General features: G+C 42.1%; 2 protein-coding genes across 5 annotated transcripts in view; both read left to right on the top strand.

The window, feature by feature from the left end:
* The first annotated feature begins 1,142 nt into the window (after positions 1-1,142).
* Positions 1,143-2,003, top strand: LOC121296267 (myeloid-associated differentiation marker homolog). The gene has a single exon (XM_041221607.1). The coding sequence runs from the start codon at positions 1,143-1,145 to the stop codon at positions 2,001-2,003; it is 861 nt and encodes a 286-aa protein (XP_041077541.1).
* Positions 2,004-7,009: 5,006 nt separating this feature from the next.
* Positions 7,010-19,335, top strand: part of LOC121296205 (testis-expressed protein 2-like) — a 44,147-nt gene continuing 31,821 nt past the window's right edge. For 3 of the 4 annotated variants that reach the window (XM_041221500.1, XM_041221498.1, XM_041221494.1), the window contains exon 1: positions 7,010-7,138. The gene's annotated coding sequence lies outside the window, so the exon portion shown is untranslated. The remainder of the gene's footprint in view (positions 7,139-19,335) is intronic. The other variant, XM_041221499.1, reaches the window with a different exon arrangement.

Below are 19,335 nucleotides of genomic sequence, written 5' to 3'. Positions count from 1 at the left end.
CACTGTGTAGCATTCATAACACCTTCACAAAGCCTGTCTAACCTTTGAACTGCACTGTGTAGCATTCATAACACCTTCACAAAGCCTGTCTAACATACAGCTGAGTGCATTACCCATCGGGATCTCTCTCACACAAGCTATATCATGCATATTAATATTCAGAAGATTTGTGTCAAATTGTGCCACAAAATAATATTATTTACTGGTTTGCATAATTGCACTAGAAGTGGGAAGGTGTATGAAACATAGATACAGTATGCACTTGAATAGCTCGGTTACAGGACATTTGGTTTGTACTGTTATGTCTAAGTGTTATAAATGCTTATATGTATATTATGTGATTATGGAAAAGTACGCACAGTGTGCATTGTAATTATACAGTGTTATGGACCCTACATAGAGTTCAAGAGTGTTACTAGAAAGTCTGGAAAAATAGGCAGTTAGAGAGTTCAAAATGGTAACTGGAGAAACAGGAGTTTTGGTATTTTTACTCGATAATTATTCAACTATGAAGCACCCCGAACAGCTGTGTGCCCCCATGCTGTACAGAGTAGATTGTAAATCGAAATAATCAATGTTACTAATGCAAAAGATTTCCCCCCCCACCTATTATGCAAAGTGATTTTGTTTTATTTTTTGGTGACTTCCAAAACAAGGAAGAAATTATGTCACCTCCGAGCAGTGAGAACGAAAGAGATAAGTTTGAGTTTCCTTTTGTTGTGGTCACAGTCCTCATTTCCAACTCCTACTCGCACACTGCATGCGTACTTCAGCTCAACGCAGCCTGCAACTCCAACAGGAAATGTTTTTTTTTTTTTTTTTGCACCAATAAGAAAGACACATTTAGATTAGGGGCAAGGTTTTATTTTTTTTAAATCAACTGGAAACATCATACCTGACTTGTGACTGAGAGTAGAATCTGTCTGCCTACATTCTAACTGAGAATCGAGCTGAGTGTTGATCCCACTAGGATTTTCTACCCTGCTACACATTGCAACACAGAGACGAAGCTGAGCTCTCTGACACAAACAGGTTTGGATTTTCTCTACACGGATGGCCGTGCAATCGATCAAGAACCAATTTGTATCTACCCAGGACTGAGCACTACGGTTTCTCACAGACATAGGGAGTTATCTTTGAAGATGCCAGTGATCCTGGGGGAGATCAGTGTGCTGACCACCCCTCTGTCCATGGTCCGCATCTTAGAGATGCTGTTCGGGTGCACGACCTTCAGCTTGGTGTCTTTGGCGAGCAACAATGAAATGATCAACAAATCCAATACCTACACGTTCTGCATGTTCACCTGGTGCTTCTTCTTCATCCTGACCGCCCTGATCTTCCTGGTGGAGTTTGTTCAGTTCCAGAGCCTCGTCCCCATCTCCTGGAAGAACCTGCCCATCACCATGGCTCTCCTGGGAGCACTGATGATCTTGATGGCCTCCATAGGCTTCCCATACTGCGTGATCAAGCACAAGGAATCCATTGACCCCCGTTTAGTGGCTGCCACCATCTTCTCCTGCTTAACTTTCCTGGCGTACGCCGCGGAAGTATGTATAATGAAGGTGAGGAACGCAGAGCAGCGGGGGTACATGGCCACCACCCCAGGGTTTCTAAAGGTCTATGAGGTCTTCGGAGCCTGCGTGGTCTTTGTCACTTTGGACAGCGAAGTGGTGAAGTGCAAGGATGGCCCGCTGTTCTGGTGGTGCATGGCGGTTTACTGCTGTTGCTTTTTGATGTCCCTGTGCACCATCGGAGTCATGCTGGGGGAGTGTACGGGACGCTGCCCCGTCCCCTTCGACAGGATCCTGGCAGGCTTCGGCTCTCTGTGCGTCCTGATGTACGTCACAGCTGTGGGTTACTGGGCCTGGGCTCTGGTGCATCCTAACCTCTGTAACCAGTACACTTGGAAGGTTATAACTGCCGCTGTAATGACTTGCCTGAACCTGCTGGCTTACACTGTGGACTTGGCTTTCTCCATCAAGCTGCTGTGTTACAGAGCCTAAAGGAAGCACCCTGGATTCCAACGTATTGTAAGCTGTGTACAGTCCTAGATCTTATACGCTTTATCTAATAGAAAAGTACTGTATCAAACGATCAGCAGATGTCCAAGCCATGGGTTTCTGTTGGTTTTTCCAGGTGTAGCTACCGAGATAAAAACAAAAACAGACCAAGAAATACAGACAGAGAAATGTATCATATTACAGAAATAGGGGTTGCTTTGAAAATATAATTAGGTGCCTTTTTTTTGCTTTTGCTTTTTTTTTTTTTTCTTTTTATATATATATATATTATATATATATATTAATCTAAAGTGCACGTGTAGCAAACAAATAAACTAGATTCAGTACAACTTTCTGGGCTGTAGCATTTCTTTGGGGACGTGTTGTCAGAATAATACCCGGTCAAGATGAACTAACTGATCTAAATCATTGTTATTGGTGTTTAGCACGGTGCACACCTTGTGCTGGCTCCGTTTTGGTCAATTTGCATAGTCCTTTTTCACTTCTTCTTTTGCAAAGTGAAACTTAAAAAACATAAGAACAAAGTTTTTGGTGACAGTAATATGTACAGCAGTCCAGATTATAATTATGTGTTCAGCAAGAAATGATTAACAATGATCAGGAATGATGAAACTACTACTTTTCCAAAAAATAAACCAAAAGTAAATACTCAAGATTGTGATTTTGGTTTATTCCCTTTTCGCATTTGGAAAAAAACTTATAAAGCTGTATAATAAAAAATAACTTACAAAGTAACAAGTTAGCTCCAGGCAAGAGTAGTTGAATGATTGCTGTTAATGGAGGGGGTGTGGGGTGTGTTGCTATATATTTTATTCCTGTCTGAGAACATGCCTTTAAGCCTGACTTGAATAACTTGACCACAAAGGGGACTGGGTGGCTGTGGGTACTGAGCTGAGCTGACCATGCCTGCACACAGAGCACAGAGATGATGAAACACACACTATTGCATTGCAGTATCAATCTGAACAGGACTGCGGGACAATGCTGCTGTGCTGTGTAACCCTATAGTCCATGCGCAGATACGGATAAAATCCAAAAACTATATATTTCAAATGTTCTATAAGGGCACTTGTTTAGTTACAAACTGTTCACAGCTATAGTACTACAGTGCTGTGCGTTTTATGTTGACAGACAGTTAATATGTAGTTATTCATGAGCTACTAATAACATTTTATTGAAAAGGGGTTTCATTAGTTTGAAGGCACTTAGTAACGCTTTGCAAACAAGAAAGGTGTTGTCTGTGTACTATTTATAGCTGATCAACATATTAACCAAAGATTAGCACAAAATGACTATTGTTTGTTAATGTGTCAGTAAGAAAACTGCTAACAATTACAAATTCAAAAAGTGCCCGTGTTCACTTTCCTTTGCGCCAGAGAGCATTGCAATAATGCGCCGACTATACCCCCTCTACTGGTTCTCACTTGGCTTCACAAATAGTCAGCAGAAAACCACCCATACCATGAGGGCCTGGGGTCCTCACAGCTCACATGTGCCAGTGGGAAAGGGGTAATAGTGTCCTTGTGGAGGACATCAGGACGGGACCTGATTTCAATGATCCTCTTCTCCTGTGACACGGCCGTATTGTTTGCACCCTGAGCATGATCTGCAAGAGCACGGAGGCAGAGCTGCTTTTCTTATTTCATTAAGTGGAACCAGGTCATAAAGGGTGGGGGCTTTCCATGCAGTGACAAATACAGAGTTCACCCAGCCTGAAAGAGGCAGGCTGAGTGCAGGAGCAACTCCTCCACACAGCGGGACGGTCCCACTTCACATGCCAGTGTTTCGTTTGCCTCCTACCAGGCAGAGCTTGTCATGCTGCTCGCTTTCAGCCTGGAAGTGGCTGAGACAGCGTGGGGTGAAGTCAGAGCTGCTGCGCTCTGAACCTCACCACCCCCCTCCTCCCCACCACAAGAATGAAGAAAACAACAGCTTCATGGCTTCCTGCCATCGCCATTCTCTACACATTACTAGTCTGCAAACAGATAGCCAGAATGGTAACTGAAAGTGTTCTGCTGTTGGCATTTTCTTTTGAAAAGGGGGAGTTGCTGTTACTAGGATCTGTATTATCATCACATTGGAGATATTGTCTGTTTAATATCATTTTAAATATAATTTCAAGTTTTTAGATGGTCATTACAGGAGGGAGAGGGTTGGAACTGTTTTGCAATAGGTGAAAGAAAAACACAATCCAATTACAAAATGCACAATAGACAACCGAAGTGCACTTAAAACTCATAATTAAACACCTGATGTGGTTCCTTCTAGCTTTGCAACTTTTAACAGAAGATCTTTTAACAAAGCTTGACTGACGCACACTGGAATTGAGCTTTGAAAGTTGGCACCTATGTCTGTTTGGTTCCTTTTTGTTTTCTGAACCTGCAGCGAATGTTATCATTATACCCAATTCTGCAGACTTTTAGGCAAGCGCTGTTATCAGGAGAAGGTGTGAAAAGGAGTTTCTATTTCTATCTTGATGAGTCAAAACATTGTGGCCAATTTTAAAACTCACTGAACTATTGTATCAAAGGGAGGGTCTGCGCGTATCCTCCCTCTAATCAGATTAAACAACGGAAGCCTCTTGCTGTGTTCAGCACTGTGTCGGCTTCATCTTACATTTCCATTACAGCTCTGAGAAAAACTCAAGAAATATACATGTTTCGGCCACTTGTGTAAGTACCTTTCCAGAATGAAGAGTTTATTTAGAAGAGTCATTAGAAAATGCTGAACTTTATGTTAATAAGACTATGACTACTACCACTAATTATAATAATAAAACAATAATATAAAGAAGATAAAGGACAAAATTAAGCAAATATTATAAACAATTAGACTTTTGTTTTGATTTTCAGGCTAATATTTATTGATTTAAGGGGAGTCCGAAAAGGTATTCCTAGTAACTGGTTTAACTAGACAGAGAATGGCAGTCTTTTTTTAATACCTGCGCTATAAAGAGGACCACTAGGTGGAAGTGTTTGCATTGACAGTGGAGAGCATTACCAGTGTGCTTCAGGTGAAATTTCAAATCCAAACAGCAGGTGGTGCTGTTGTCAGTGTAGATAGACAGTGAACATGTTTTAGGTTATTACTCCAATCTTTAATTTAAAAAAAACAAAACAATTTGGAACGAAAAAAAAACAAAAAAACAAAAAAACATAAAAAAACATTAATTTTACAAAACTAGAACCAAAGTAAAAGTAATATAATGCAAAGTCTCTTAAGCACTCACAAGTTGTTTATCTCTCGTTGTTTAAAAGGAATGTGGAGTTCTGATCAAGTCTTCAGAGCTCATCAGCACCAGCTCCCCTCCCACCTCCTCTTCAGTGATGATGTAATATGTAACCCCCCCCTCCCCCTACCTCTCCAGTGATGATGTAACAAGTGAACTCCCCTCTCCTCTCCTCTCCTCTCAGTGATGATGTAACAAGTGAACTCCCCTCTCCTCTCCTCTCATCTCCAGTGATGATGTAACAAGTGAACCACCCTCTCCTCTCCTCTCCTCTCAGTGATGATGTAACAAGTGAACTCCCCTCTCCTCTCCTCTCCTCTCATCATGAGGTACTGCCCCTCTCCTCTCCTCTCCTCTCCTACTCTCCCCTCCCACAAATTGTTCACTTGCGTGGGAGAGGAGAGGAGAGGAGAGAGCTCCAGTGATACTACAATGGTGAACTTCTCCCCTCCCTCTCCTCTCCTCCTCTCCTCTCCTCTCCAGTGATGATGTACAAGTGAACCACCCTCTCCTCTCCTCTCCTCTCAGTGATGATGTAACAAGTGAACTCCCCTCTCCTCTCCTCTCCTCTCATCTCCAGTGATGATGTAACAAGTGAACCACCCTCTCCTCTCCTCTCCTCTCAGTGATGATGTAACAAGTGAACTCCCCTCTCCTCTCCTCTCCTCTCATCTCCAGTGATGATGTAACAAGTGAACTCCCCTCTCCTCTCCTCTCATCTCCAGTGATGATGTAACAAGTGAACTCCCCTCTCCTCTCCTCTCATCTCTCAGTGATGATGTAACAAGTGAACAAGTGTGAACTCCCCTCTCCTCTCCTCTCCTCTCATCTCCAGTGATGATGTAACAAGTGAACTCCCCTCTCCTCTCCTCTCATCTCCAGTGATGATGTAACAAGTGAACTCCCCTCTCCTCTCCTCTCATCTCCAGTGATGATGTAACAAGTGAACTCCCCTCTCCTCTCCTCTCATCTCATCTCCAGTGATGATGTAACATGTGAACATCCAAAGTTTTAATTTTTCAGGCTCTTAGCAGTCAGGGCACATCAGTTCTTATTTGCATTCAACCTTGATAGAAAACCAGTGTTTGCTGGGGGGTATAGAATAACAAAGAGATAATCTTATCACTTACCTAATGAGGGCACTTCTTACTCAAAGGTCTCTAGCTAATTTAATTGCACAAGACTTTAAAAACACCCTCACCCATCTGTGTAATTATCACCCTGGGGGAATATGTTCAATTACCTTCATCAGAGCCCAACTGACTGGAAAATCAACAGGTTCAAAAACTGTCAAGTCAGCTGCTGGGTGGGGTGCTTCTAGCGTGTTCCCAGTAAGAAACCAGTAAATGTGTGTTCCCATACCTCCATTCTTACTGGTCACTGGCTCTCCAGCAGTTGCTGTTTTTTTTTTTAAAGCAGGTATAACCCCTTATAAAAGTTTCCCACAGTAAAAGAATAACATGGTGTGCTAAAGCATAGTGAAAGCATGGCAAGCCATGATTAACTATGGGGAAATAACCATGACCGACAATCATTCTAAAACTAGCCAAACATGTTTTATGTTTTTCTATGCATTTACATTTGGCCAGACCTGTAAATACTTTGGATGATGCACGCATTAAGTTAGATCCCTTCAGATTAACACGCAAACTGGTTAATCAATGTACGAGAATGCTGAGTGTGCGTGTTCTCATCCTGCCCGTCGGCTTTGATTGGTCTGGCCTGGCCGCGGAGAGGCTGCTGCTTGCACAGGAACTGCCAGGGAGGGGGAGTTGTCAACAGTGTGTAGCGCAAGAGAGTACGATCGGGCACTTTGTACCGGGAGCTGTGACTACAGACCAGCGAAATCCGAGACCAGCCCGGTGAAAGGACATGAAAGAGGCATACGGTAAGGCTGAAGACTGAAAAAAAAAAAAAAAAAGTTTTTATTTATTTTTTTTTTATTATCGACTTGAGTTCCGGTTCAGAGCGACTTATTTAATTATTTGTTAATGCATCGATGATACTTCACGACAGCGACTGAGACTTGATGAGCATCATAGGATGCCGATATAGCTGTGTACGGTACATGCCTACCGGACAGACAAGTCCGTGGTAAAACAATGCATTTTAAAAAACAAAGTATACAGCACCTCTACGGTAATACACCGTATGATGCAAACACCTGCCGGACGATCTGTGGCAACACGTCATCGTTAAGATTAAGATATATCTGTATATATTCGGTCAGGATAACACAACAGTATACTCATGTCAAAATAATAGCCTTAACACACTAACAGATATTGTGTATAGTAAATCCATTAAATAAAACAGCTGAACCCACACAGGAGGTAAGAGTGAACTCTACCTGCATGTTTAATGTGACTGGGACGCTAGATCAGGTAAGCATGTTCACTTCAGTGTTGTAATAAATGGAGCACACGTTTCTTACTGGATACGCAGACTATTTAATAAAGCCCCAGCCCCTGTTTACAGTAATGATTGTATACTGTATTCACAACAGTCACTTGGAAGTTTACAGTACAGCACAATCCAGCCTTTAACCAGCATTGCTGTCCCTTCAACAGCAAGACCGGTTAAATCACTCTGCTGCCAGCTGTGACCAGTGCTGACCCTTGCTGGAGTACCAACAGGGACATTGCTGTGCAGTAGTTCCCACTGCAGTTGAATTGTGAATCCTGTTTTTTTTTTAAATCCTATACAGCCTAGGGTTGTTTTCATTATACTTTGCTGTTTTGCTTGTGTTCTGTTTTAGTGAAACATGCCAAATTACATTGGACTCATTGCTGTGGCTGTGGAGTATCCTGGGAAACAGTGTTAATCAATTAGATTTGTATTCTATATTGAAATGTGTCTTGCTGTATGCATGTATGTATTTATGCATGTATGTATGTGTGCGTATTCATGTGTTGTTTAATATTCTCCCCTCAAAAGCGCACTCGAAGAATTATTTCAGAACAGCTCAAGGGGAAGCTGCCTGTGTGTATTTTGCTTTTAGATAGAGAGATCATTAATGGCAGCCAGTAGACTGAAAGCTGAAGCACAGCCCTGAAAGATCTTGCTATCAACAGCATTACACATGGCCCTTATTAGCTTAGCTCTGCGTTCCATTTAAAAGTTATTGTCACAAGTGCACTGAAGCCTGTGCCGCACTGATATGCTTCCCCTCCCCACCTCTCCACAATTCGCCCTGAGGAGTCTAATCAGAAGCCATTTTTAACAGATCTAATTTGTAAGCTATGCAGCGTAAGTAATGTAAAATTACTGCAAGGGGATGGGTGAGTGAACAGTGTAAATATTAAAAAAATAAATAAATAAATCGTAGGCAGGTTAAAACAGACAATATAATAAAATGCAGCTTTAACTGGATTAATGCAATTCTGTAAATTTGTGCAAATGTATAAAATGTTTTGGGGTTACAGGTTTAATATTAGGTAGTAAACAGCTGATATATGATGCATTATAGTTTGCTGGAGCACAGTGTGTGCTGCATTATCTAGAAAATTATCAAACCACTCGACAGTCAGTCATTTTTGGAGAATTAGTGTCTGTGTGCTTAAATGCATTTTCCCAGAGAGGCTGCAGAATGTGAATTCATTATTTCAATATCTGACATCTCTTTTGATTGTGTATTACACATACTGTTATCACATTGTCCTTGAACTGCACAATCGGATTCTTAGAGTTTGAGCAATTACACATGCCTGTCACATAGAGCAATTGTAGAGGTCTGTACCGTGCACAGTGTAAAGGTGATCAGTGATAAGCATGCTGATTGCAGTTGCTTCTAGGAGCACAGTGAGTTATGAGACTCCCAGGTGGCTCAATGCAGACACTGGAACAGGTGAGGATTGAATGGCACAGGTTTTCAAGGTAAGCGCTTTGAAAGTGATCCTGAACTGTAATGATCAGGGAATCCATGTCAGAATTGACCTTTGATGAAGAGAAGTGAGGGGGAGTGATTGTGGACCTGCTGAGCATTGTGTAACAGGACTCACATCCTGGGACTTTCATATTACGGGCAGGCTGACATTATTGACTGAGCAGGAGGTGAGGCTGTAAACAAGCAGGCAGTGCAGCGTTGGAAACACATCTGATTCTCAAGGAATACGATAAGGGGTTTTACAAAACCTTTTTAACACAGGTAACTGAATGGCTGTACTGTATCTGCAGTTAAAACTCTAGATGAACTGTACACTCTACCTTTAGAGAGAAGGGGGTGGGGAAGCTCTTTGGTGTTTAATAGTTTTGTCCGCTCGCATTAGTTTAAGCCCACATTGTAACGGCTGTTTTGAGAGCTGTTTAGAAGCGCTTCGTTTATCTTGCACTCCTCATTGTGTTAGGAGGTACGAAGCACAATGCAAGAGTTTTTAAAAGTGTAACATCTTTGGGCTGCAGTGTGTTTGCTTGTGTCGCCAATAATATGAACTGTAATCTTGATACGTTGATGCTGCACCCATCTTTTGTTCCCGGTTTGTTTCCAGTTAGTAAATGCAGAGTAGTTTCAGCTGCTGGGAGTTGCCACCTGCTTTCTTGTTTAGCCTCATTTCTCAAGTCTCCTGACTGACTCTTCACATCCTCCCACCCTGAAACAGGTGCTTCAGTGTTTCAGTGGAAATGTTGTGCACATTGGAATGTGTGATAAAGGAAATCAGCACTACTGTTTTTACACCTATCTAAAGGAACGCTTGTCCATTTGTGTTGATTATTATTATTATTATTATTATTATTATTATTATTATTATTATTATTATCATCTATAACTGTGGTTCAGATACCTCATTACACGGCAGGTCAGCCATGATGCTCTGAATTCACAGTCTGCTGTGGGATGTTGCCCCTAGCATGGCAACCAATTGGTTGCTGCAGTGTAGTACATCATGCCACTGTATACTAAAGCTGTTGGAGCATGAATCTTGAAATGTGATTGGGTCAGAGCCAAGTTGTTGCTCTGCTGGGTTTAGTTTGTGTCAGTGATCTGGTTCCTATAGTACAGCATGCAGCATGCACTCTGGTTCCATTGTGCAATAGAGGAAAGCATGCCTGCTTGTGTAGTACCAGGAACCCGCGTTGGCCTGAGGTATCGGAATGAGTTTTACATGTTAAAGTTGGAAATGTGACATCATAGTGTGCCTGTGAGTCTCAAGTGTATTTATTTTAGAAAGCAGGACGGGGTCATATTTTGATAATCAGCAGTAAGCAGAGTGGGCAGCAGTAAGAGGCAATCCTGGTATCTTCAGAATGGCTTATATATATCTCATGTATTTTCTCTCATACTGATGTGACTGCAGTGTGCATCTTCTGCAGGTAATATGATCTTGCTTTAGTGACACCTGCCAGTGAACCAGGTTCAGTAAAGGCAAGGCTCAATTACTTACGGCAGATAAAAGTGCCCTCACGTTCGGGAATGACACTGATCTGACTCGCAGAGCGCTCACAAGACTGCAGAACGGGATCTATAGGGTTTTAGCTATGTTTTCATTAAGCTTACCCAGGCATGCTAGTCTCAGTAGTTTTCAGCATTTTAGAACCCGGTGTAAATGTGAACATGACTTTATTACCACATGGCTTCATGCTAACTTTGTAACTTGTGAACGGTTTATTAAATGGTACCATTCATTTCCCCCTCAGATCACAGAGTTTTTGCCTTTGTTCTTTTTCTGGTAGCCAGACAGGAACCTGCGTGCTTTTTAAACCTCTTCACTAGCAGTAGGTGTAGCCAGCCTTCAGATCCCATTTCACCAGAAGGAGAGGAGTGATTGGTAACTGATCGGGGAAACCTGAGCCCTCACAATGAAGATAGTCTGATTGGAGCTATGCTGTAATTACGTGCATTTGTCGTGTCGCTCATCTAAAAGTAATGAGCCCGCCGAGTGTGATGTTAAGTGAGGAATACATTACCTGCGAGAAGTGACTTTGCATGATCACCAGAACTTTCCTGCAGGAGACCGAGCCTAATAAGCAACTTTTAGATTAGTAAGTGATGTACAATGCTAACTGAAATCCCAGACGAAGCAGACTCTTCTAATGATCTAAAGGGGCGCATCTTCGTACCGTTGCCCTAAATATTGTTAAACATTCTCTATGGAGGACCTCTTTCAGCCCTGGTAAGAGGGTCTCCGGATGGCCTGTAATGACATCCTGTGACACCAGTAAAACAACATGCTCCTGTCACATTCTTGGTAAGCATTGTGGAGTACCTCATGCAGGGGATGCACAGTTTTGCACAAGACCTCTAATTAATAAAATCAGAATAACTGAAGGACTTGAAGAAAGGCATCTGTACGGGAGCTGGGGAAATTGATCGAGGTGTCTAAAAATAAAGACTCTGTGTGGCTACAGTAGGTATGAGTAATGCGATTCCCAGCGCTATCGCAGCAGCAGAACAGCTATAATACATTTTTACATGTATTAATACAAAAAATAATAAGGTTGCAGTATTATCTAGGATCACACTCATGGTCACAAAGCCAGACAGGAATAAGCTAAGAACTGCTGTTACCTGACGTGCCTTACTGAGATTTCTTTGCATCGAAATATATTAAAGCACATTCGGGAAAAAGCTCTTCTTGAGCTTCTTTCACACTGGCACTTCTACCCGGGTTCCGACCCGAGTCACAATCCTGCGTAGTGTGAAACACCGTACCTGCGTGATAGCCGGGTTAACCCGGGCCCCAGTGACCCACCTCAGGATGTGGGTCAGCATGCTTTGACCCAGGTTGAGCAAGAGATAAAATGCGTGACGGCCGACGAAATAACAAACAGCCACGCCTGCGTGAAGGTTTCACTTCTGTTTAGCCATATTTTTGTTGATTGAGACACAGCATGAGCCAGATTGCAGCAGGGATGAAGAAACATTTGCTCCAGTCAATGGGCTGGCAGTTCAATCCAGCAGAGCTTGGATGGAATCGTCAGTAACAAGCTGCTTCCGGGGCACTGATACACGCATTGTTTACTTGCGTCTGTCACCCAGGTCAACCCTGCTTGATCAAAAGCAGTGTGAAATCGCGTAGCCAACCCGCTTGACACCGGGTCCTGACCTGGGTAGGTTCTGACCCGAGTAGAGCATGCCAGTGTGAAAGTGGCTTTACTTTTCAAGGCTGTTTATTTTTATCTACAAAGTAAACCTGTTGCTTTATGAAGTTCATTACTAGCATGTTGAGCCCACAATGTGTTTCTTGCTAAGGTTGATTTTTTTGTTGTTGTTTTTTGCTACTCCTGAATGATTGATTTCCCAGAAGCGTTCAGTTGAGTGTTGCCTGCCTGTATGCTTTTCTTACAGTCCTCAGGAGAACAGTGTCACAACTTTTTGTTCTAAAAACAAAACAAATGGTTCTGCCTTCTACTTCTGCGTCATTGGAAAGCACATTGGGGAATTGCATCCCATGATCTCTTGAATCCCTTAGCCTACAGCAGCTTGAACTGCATTTAAAGATTTGCTTGCTCTTTCTTTCTTTCTTTCTTTCTTTCTTTCTTTCTTTCTTTCTTTCTTTCTTTCTTTCTTTCTCAATACTGCCAGGAAGCTTCACAGGTAGAGGGCAACGGTCAATGGCTTCCCCACAGCACAATCTCCCTGTGCAACTTTGTTCCACGCATCAATATTTAATCAGTTTCATACAGCTGCCTTCTGGACTTTGGAGAGAGGTCTGAACTAAAATAAAACGCATCAGAACGTACAGTGATAACAATGATAACAAAAGCCGTGTAGGAGAGACAAATGAAGTATGAAAAATGATTTAAGTAAGTGTTCCTTTGTGAGCCTAACCCACACTTTGAGAAATCAATGATAAATCTGCTTTTCGAAAGAGCCCTTGTGTAACGTGATGACTGGTAGGATATGTAAAATTGAAACTTACTTTCAACAAGGAAAGGAGAAGAATAGAGAAGCCGTAGTCACATTTTTTTTTTGTCAGATATCCCTGGGCCAAATTTACTGTCAACACTTTAAAAAAACGAGAAAAAAAAAACCCCAGAGAGGCTTGTGTTGGCAGGCTGTTTTGAAAGCTATGTCCTGCAGTGTCCGTCTGCGAGTGCGGGGCAGAGCGAACTGGAAAAACGTTGGTGCAGCTGAGCGGTGAGCAGCAACAGTAACCCTTGAGGTCCTGCTTCATCTCCTTCATGTGCTTCATGTTACCACATGCTGTCGGAAATCACAGAGCCTCGCAGCACTCCAGGGTCCCAGTCTGTATACGTACCCAACACACATGCACCCCAGCACCTGCTCTGATGAACAATGAGAGTTGCCATGGTGACAGGTATGTTGTTGTTAACAGTAGAGGTGATGGACAGACACGTTGCTAAACACAGCGACTTCCTATTAAAATGTTGTGGAAGAGAGGAGATGGAGTCTCTTTTTTTTTTTTTTTTTTTTTTTGGAATAGTGTAGAGGTGCCCAGAGGTTTGCATTCCTCTTTAAAACTAAAACGAATCAAGTATGTCCCATGCAGGCAGTCATCTGATTGTATACTTGCCTTTGCCAGCTTTTTTGATCGCTCCACCCTCACCAAATTATTTATACAGATTTGAGAACAAAACTCTTATTTGTGTTGTGTATTTACCTGCATAACGTTCAGGGCAGATGGGCAATACAATATTTGCTGCTAGTGAGGCAAAGTTTATTTATTTTTTTGTTTTTGTTTTTTCTTGCCAGCATCAGGAAATTGGCAACAGAATCTGAAGTGAAATATGAACGAAGTCCCCCACTTGTCCTTGGTATCCGTCCCATTTATTTTATTTTTTTCATTATATTCTGAGGAGGGAAACAGTGAGCAGGCAGCTTAATGCCATGGTGTTGCAGTACGAGTGCAAGGCAGTGTTAGCTGATGAGGTCTTGATGCAGTGGTGTTGCAATACAAGTGCAAGGCAGTGTTAGCTGATGAGGTCTTGATGCAGTGGTGTTGCAATACGAGTGCAAGGCAGTGTTAGCTGATGAGGTCTTGATGCAGTGGTGTTGCAATACGAGTGCAAGGCAGTGTTAGCTGATGAGGTCTTGATGCAGTGGTGTTGCAATACGAGTGCAAGGCAGTGTTAGCTGATGAGGTCTTGATGCAGTGGTGTTGCAATACGAGTGCAAGGCAGTGTTAGCTGATGAGGTCTTGGATGTCAAGGTATATTTATTAGCCCTGTGTGGAAGAAGAATTCTCCTCTGGTCCCGTAGCGGTGTTCTGGTGCTGCTGCTGTCTGTGTTTATGGAGCCTCGAGTCAGCGTATGTTCCGATGTTTATTAGAACAAGTGTAGCGTGACTGTTACGTCTTACTGGACTGAGTCCAGCTGCTCCTTTCTCTGTTGAAGAGAAAATGCAACATTGGCGTTAGTTCTGGAATCGTCTTTTCCGTTCTCCTTCTGTTCAAATTGGATCTTTTTTTTTTTTTTTTTTTATTTCACATGTTCGTGGTTGTTAATCAACTGCAAAAAGACTTCATTGTCAACTTTTGTTGATTTAGTAAAGGTTTTTAGCTAAAAAACATTTCTATATAATTAACTCTAGCCTCTAGCTCTTAGCTCTTAACCCTAGCCCTAATCCTAACTATAACTATAAAAAAAACCAAAAAAAAAACATGTTGAGACAGTAAGCAGAACACCCTCGCTAACGAAGCTGGAGAGAGCGAAGGTGGGCATGACAGATATCCTTAAGTAGAAGACACTTTGCAGGTTGGAAATATCCAGCGATAAATGGGTACAGTACTGCTTATAAGGAGTGTGCGTTGATATTGGGTGGGCTGGAGAGGAGTTATGACTCAAACTAATAGGCTGGTGAAATGCTGTAGCCCTTTGGCAGCAAGATCGACCAGTGAGTCGTTGTCAGAGTGATCAGTCGTTGCGCTGTGTTATTGTTTGGGCAGTCAGTTTAAAACAGCACACGAAAGGTATACAGTGTGATATACAGTATATATAAGAAATTGGCTACACACTATAATAGGTCTGTAGGTCTGGGAAGCTGATACTAAGACTACTGTACTTAACAAAGTACATGAGGAATAAACAAGATACACAGTGGAAATGACTGAAGTCTTTCATTCTCAACCATTGTATACAGTAACATTACACTGTATCAGTTACAGTATAAGCTTCTAATATTGCTGTGTTGTCAGTCAGAGGTAATAATGGCAAACTGATTAACTAGTCCAGTACAGCAGCACCTGGTACAAGATGCTTCCTTCCATTGCCTGTAACTTTAGCAAACACAGATCTGCTGTTGCTGTGACTGGCTTGTTTGCTGACAGTTCAAAAGGTATGTTTGCTTTTCAGGATTTCACAGGTTCACACCGGGTGGTACTCTGTGCCACCTGCTGTTAGTGCTGCACAAGCAGATTATTTGATTATTGGGATATGAGCGCTCCACAGAACTCAGGCGCTGACGATCAGGAGACGGCCAATTTGCCATTCAGAGTGAAACGAGTGAGCTCTGCTTGGGTTTGTGGTGCTTTCTGCTTTTCCTACTCTGCTGAGAACAGCGATGCGCATCAATGCAATCAGCTGTTTCCTCCCTCGTTTTACTTGGAATGGTAAATTAGCCCGAACAACGATGACCGTCCCCTGTGGGGAGCTCAGTCTGAATAATCGTGTGATCGGTTTGTGCAGCTCCACCCGCTCCTCTGCAGTTACAAGTATTCCATCACAAAGACGCTGGGACGGGGATCGCTGGCGGGTTATTGTAGTGATGCCGAAAATACGTGACATGACCGGTGTATTGTTAGTGGACTGAGCCCTTTCTCCCTGATTGAAGATTATCACAGCCGTTCAAAGTGTTGTATCATGCCGGCTGGTTTTTGAAAGTCAGGCTGCACTGGTTGATATTGGATATATTTGTATTATACAGTTGCAATAGTGTTTTCCTGGGGCTTCTCCAGGCTGCAGAACTTCAGGCATTTAATGTTTTTTCTTCTCTGCAGAAAATGATGTCTCTTAGAAAACGCAGTGTTTCCTGCAAACAGATTCATCTGGCAGCAAGCAGGCCGTTGGTGTTGTGCAAGTGTGCTTATTACCTCTCATTTCAGTTCTGCTGCGGGACTATTCCATTCCATTGCAGGTGCTGCTTCCTCTTGGCTTTCGTCAGCTGTTGATATTGCAAACTTTCTTTCTTCATGCTCTCTTTATATTTTGCTTGCTTGATTGTTTGCTTGTTTTGTTTTGTTTGACTCTCTGTCTATGCCAGAGGAGTGGGCTGATCAGCCAGAGGTAATCCCCTTTGCCATATGTGTGCAAAAGATATCCACAGAAGCAGATTTGCACCCAGCTGACTCTCTGCTCCTGTTCCATTCAGTCTACAGTTCTGGTTAAGTGGCTAAGCAGTCCATTGGGCTAATTTCAGTGATGGGAATTTGAGCCTTTCAGAGATTTTTTTTTAGTGACCTCAATTCTGCACGCTTGAGCTTGAAGCCTTTGGCTAATTAAGGATCCCATACCTCAGGATCTTCATGCTGTTGATATCAGTTTCTCACCTGTTTATTATTACATTCTGCATGCTCTGTTAGATTCCCTATTGCTGTTTCTTCTTCTTTGAACGATGTGCCATGCTTACTGCAGGAGCTACGTGCTTACATGGCCAACAGCGATCTAAGCAGAAACAGCAAACACGAATCACACAAAACACATGTAACAGGCTGTTGAACAGGTGAGGAATTGAATGTTTAGAGAGTGCAGGTGGCATGTCCTTTCAAACTCATTGCTGTGAGCAGTGGGAGTCTTATTTCCATCTCAGTGTCTTAGCAACCGTGGAAATGGCTACCGAAAGTGAGGTTGTAAAAGCTACGACCTGCTCCCTTAGGTTTTAGGGTAAAGCAGCAGTAAGAGCAGGAGGAGACCAGTAACGACAGGGTGTCTATTAATCCCAGTCAGAAGGTAACAATAGATAAGAACGTAAGAAAGTTTACAGACGAGAGGAGGCCATTCGGCCCATCTTGCTCGTTTGGTTGTTAGTAGCTTATTGATCCCAGAATCTCATCAAGCATCTTCTTGAAGGATCCTAGGGTGTCAGCTTCAACAACATTACTGGGGAGTTGGTTCCAAACCCTCACGATTCTCTGTGTAAACAAGTGCCTCCTATTTTCTGTTCTGAATGCCCCTTTATCTAATCTGCATGTGATCCCTGGTCCTTGTTTCATTTTTTCAGGTCGAAAAAGTCCCTTAGGTCAACATTGTCAATACCTTTTAGAATTTTGAATGCTTGAATTAGGTCACCGCGTAGTCTTCTTTGTTCAAGACTGAATAGATTCAATTCTTTTAGTCTGTCTGCATATGACATGCCTTTTAAACCCAGAATAATTCTGGTCGCTCTTCTTTGCACTGTTTCTAGAGCAGCAATATCCTTTTTGTATCGAGGTGACCGGAACTGAACACAATATTCAAGATGAGGTCTTTCTAATGCATTGTACAGTTTTAACACTACTTCCCTTGATTTAAAGTCAACACTTTTGACAGTATATCAGATGAGCTGGTATGAGGGTGTGAGTGGGAGGAGGCGCTGGTGAGCATGACTTGGAATTCCTGTTGTTTGCAACCAAGTCCTGGAGAAACAAGAGAGAGGCAGGAGCTTAACAGGCTTGCTTGCTGCAACCTGACACACACACACAAAATGAAACGTAAATTAAAAACAAAGAAACACGAAACACTAAGACCCCACAAGTGCATTAGCATTTGGTTTCAAGAGCTGTTTTTTTTTTATATATCCACTGGAACAAACTTTATTAAATACTTGGGGTCTTTTTCTTCTCTGTGCTGATGACGACAGAGCCCCATATTTCTGTCCATGTCGGCTTTGAATAAAACATCAGTGGTACCCTGTTACATTTTTGACGCAATGAGGAAAAAAGAAATTGGAGATCTACAGTAATGGCTTTAATTGGGGAGAGCGAGGGTTTCTTGTAGTGCTGAAGATTACAGTTGACAGTAAGTGGGGAAGCCTTTTAAAATACTGAATTACTAATGCATCTGTCCTTCCGGATGAAAGCGTACTCTCACATGACCAGTGGCTTTCTAGTTAGTCTTCTTGTAGGTCATGAATTATGCAGTGACATCATCAAGGTCTCAGCTCCTGATCGTCTCCTCCACATGGCTTGCTATCACGCAGTTGTATGAGCCGTATGTCAGATTGCATGTTGGGTCTTCTCAAGACAAAACCTCAACCATGTTAGTGCTGGGATTTATTTGTTTATTTTTATTTGATTTTGTTATAAAACTTTTTAGTGGGTTCCTTTGGGATATTGTTTTACTCTGTGGATTATTTATGATGAAAGGTAATATATGTGTATTAATAATAATAATAATAATAATAATAATAAAATAATAATAATAATAGTACTCTTTGTTTCTATGGCTATCAGTCATATTTTTTGTAGTTTGAAACTCTTATAAAGACACAATGTAGTGATATTGTACAATAGTCAGAGCTAACATTCTCAAAAAAAAGAAAAAGGATTGCACAGATGCAACATCTGGTCACCAGGTGGCACTATTCACAAAGTAAAAATCCAGCTACAGGTGGACCATTCAAGACAGATATACGTGTAAATATTCATATCAGATCTTGCCATTGCAATGAACACTTTTACAGGAAAAAAATAGATAATTTAAATTAAACAACATTTAATTTTAGACTTGTTTACAGTAATTAGCCCAATAAGTTGTGTGTAGTTGCCATCTATAAAGCCTAATGAAGAATCAATAATACAGCAGGAGCAATGAGCTGGGATTGAAATCAATAGGGGTGTGTAGCGCAACAGCCTCGTACTAAGCAGACAGGGTTATGACTGCTAAAGACTCAATGTAGGCTGAAGTGTTCATATGAGATCATGCTGCTTTTTCATGACATAGTTAGCAACACCAAAGCAGCAACAAGAACAGTCCTGTTTGGAGAGAAAGAGAGTCTGTGATGTTGGCATGGAAATAATTATTCTCAATCCTCAGGCCGCTAGAACAACACTGCCGTGCCACATTACTGCCAGTTAGGGGCATGGCTTTCATAACGAGTGGGGACAGTAGGTGCTGTGGTTCAATGAAAATAAATGCCTTACTTGTGCATCTCTGTACCTGCAGCTGTCCACATGTTTTGTGTAAATTGCTGCACTTCAGTGTTGGAGGAG

This window comes from Polyodon spathula, chromosome 21 (assembly GCF_017654505.1).
Source record: "Polyodon spathula isolate WHYD16114869_AA chromosome 21, ASM1765450v1, whole genome shotgun sequence".
NCBI lineage: Eukaryota > Metazoa > Chordata > Actinopteri > Acipenseriformes > Polyodontidae > Polyodon > Polyodon spathula.
This window is presented reverse-complemented; position numbering and strand designations above follow the sequence as displayed.

Excerpts from the sequence above, each read along its gene's own strand:
- LOC121296267 (XM_041221607.1), top strand. The coding sequence starts at position 1,143 with ATGCCAGTGATCCTGGGGGAGATCAGTGTGCTGACCACCCCTCTGTCC.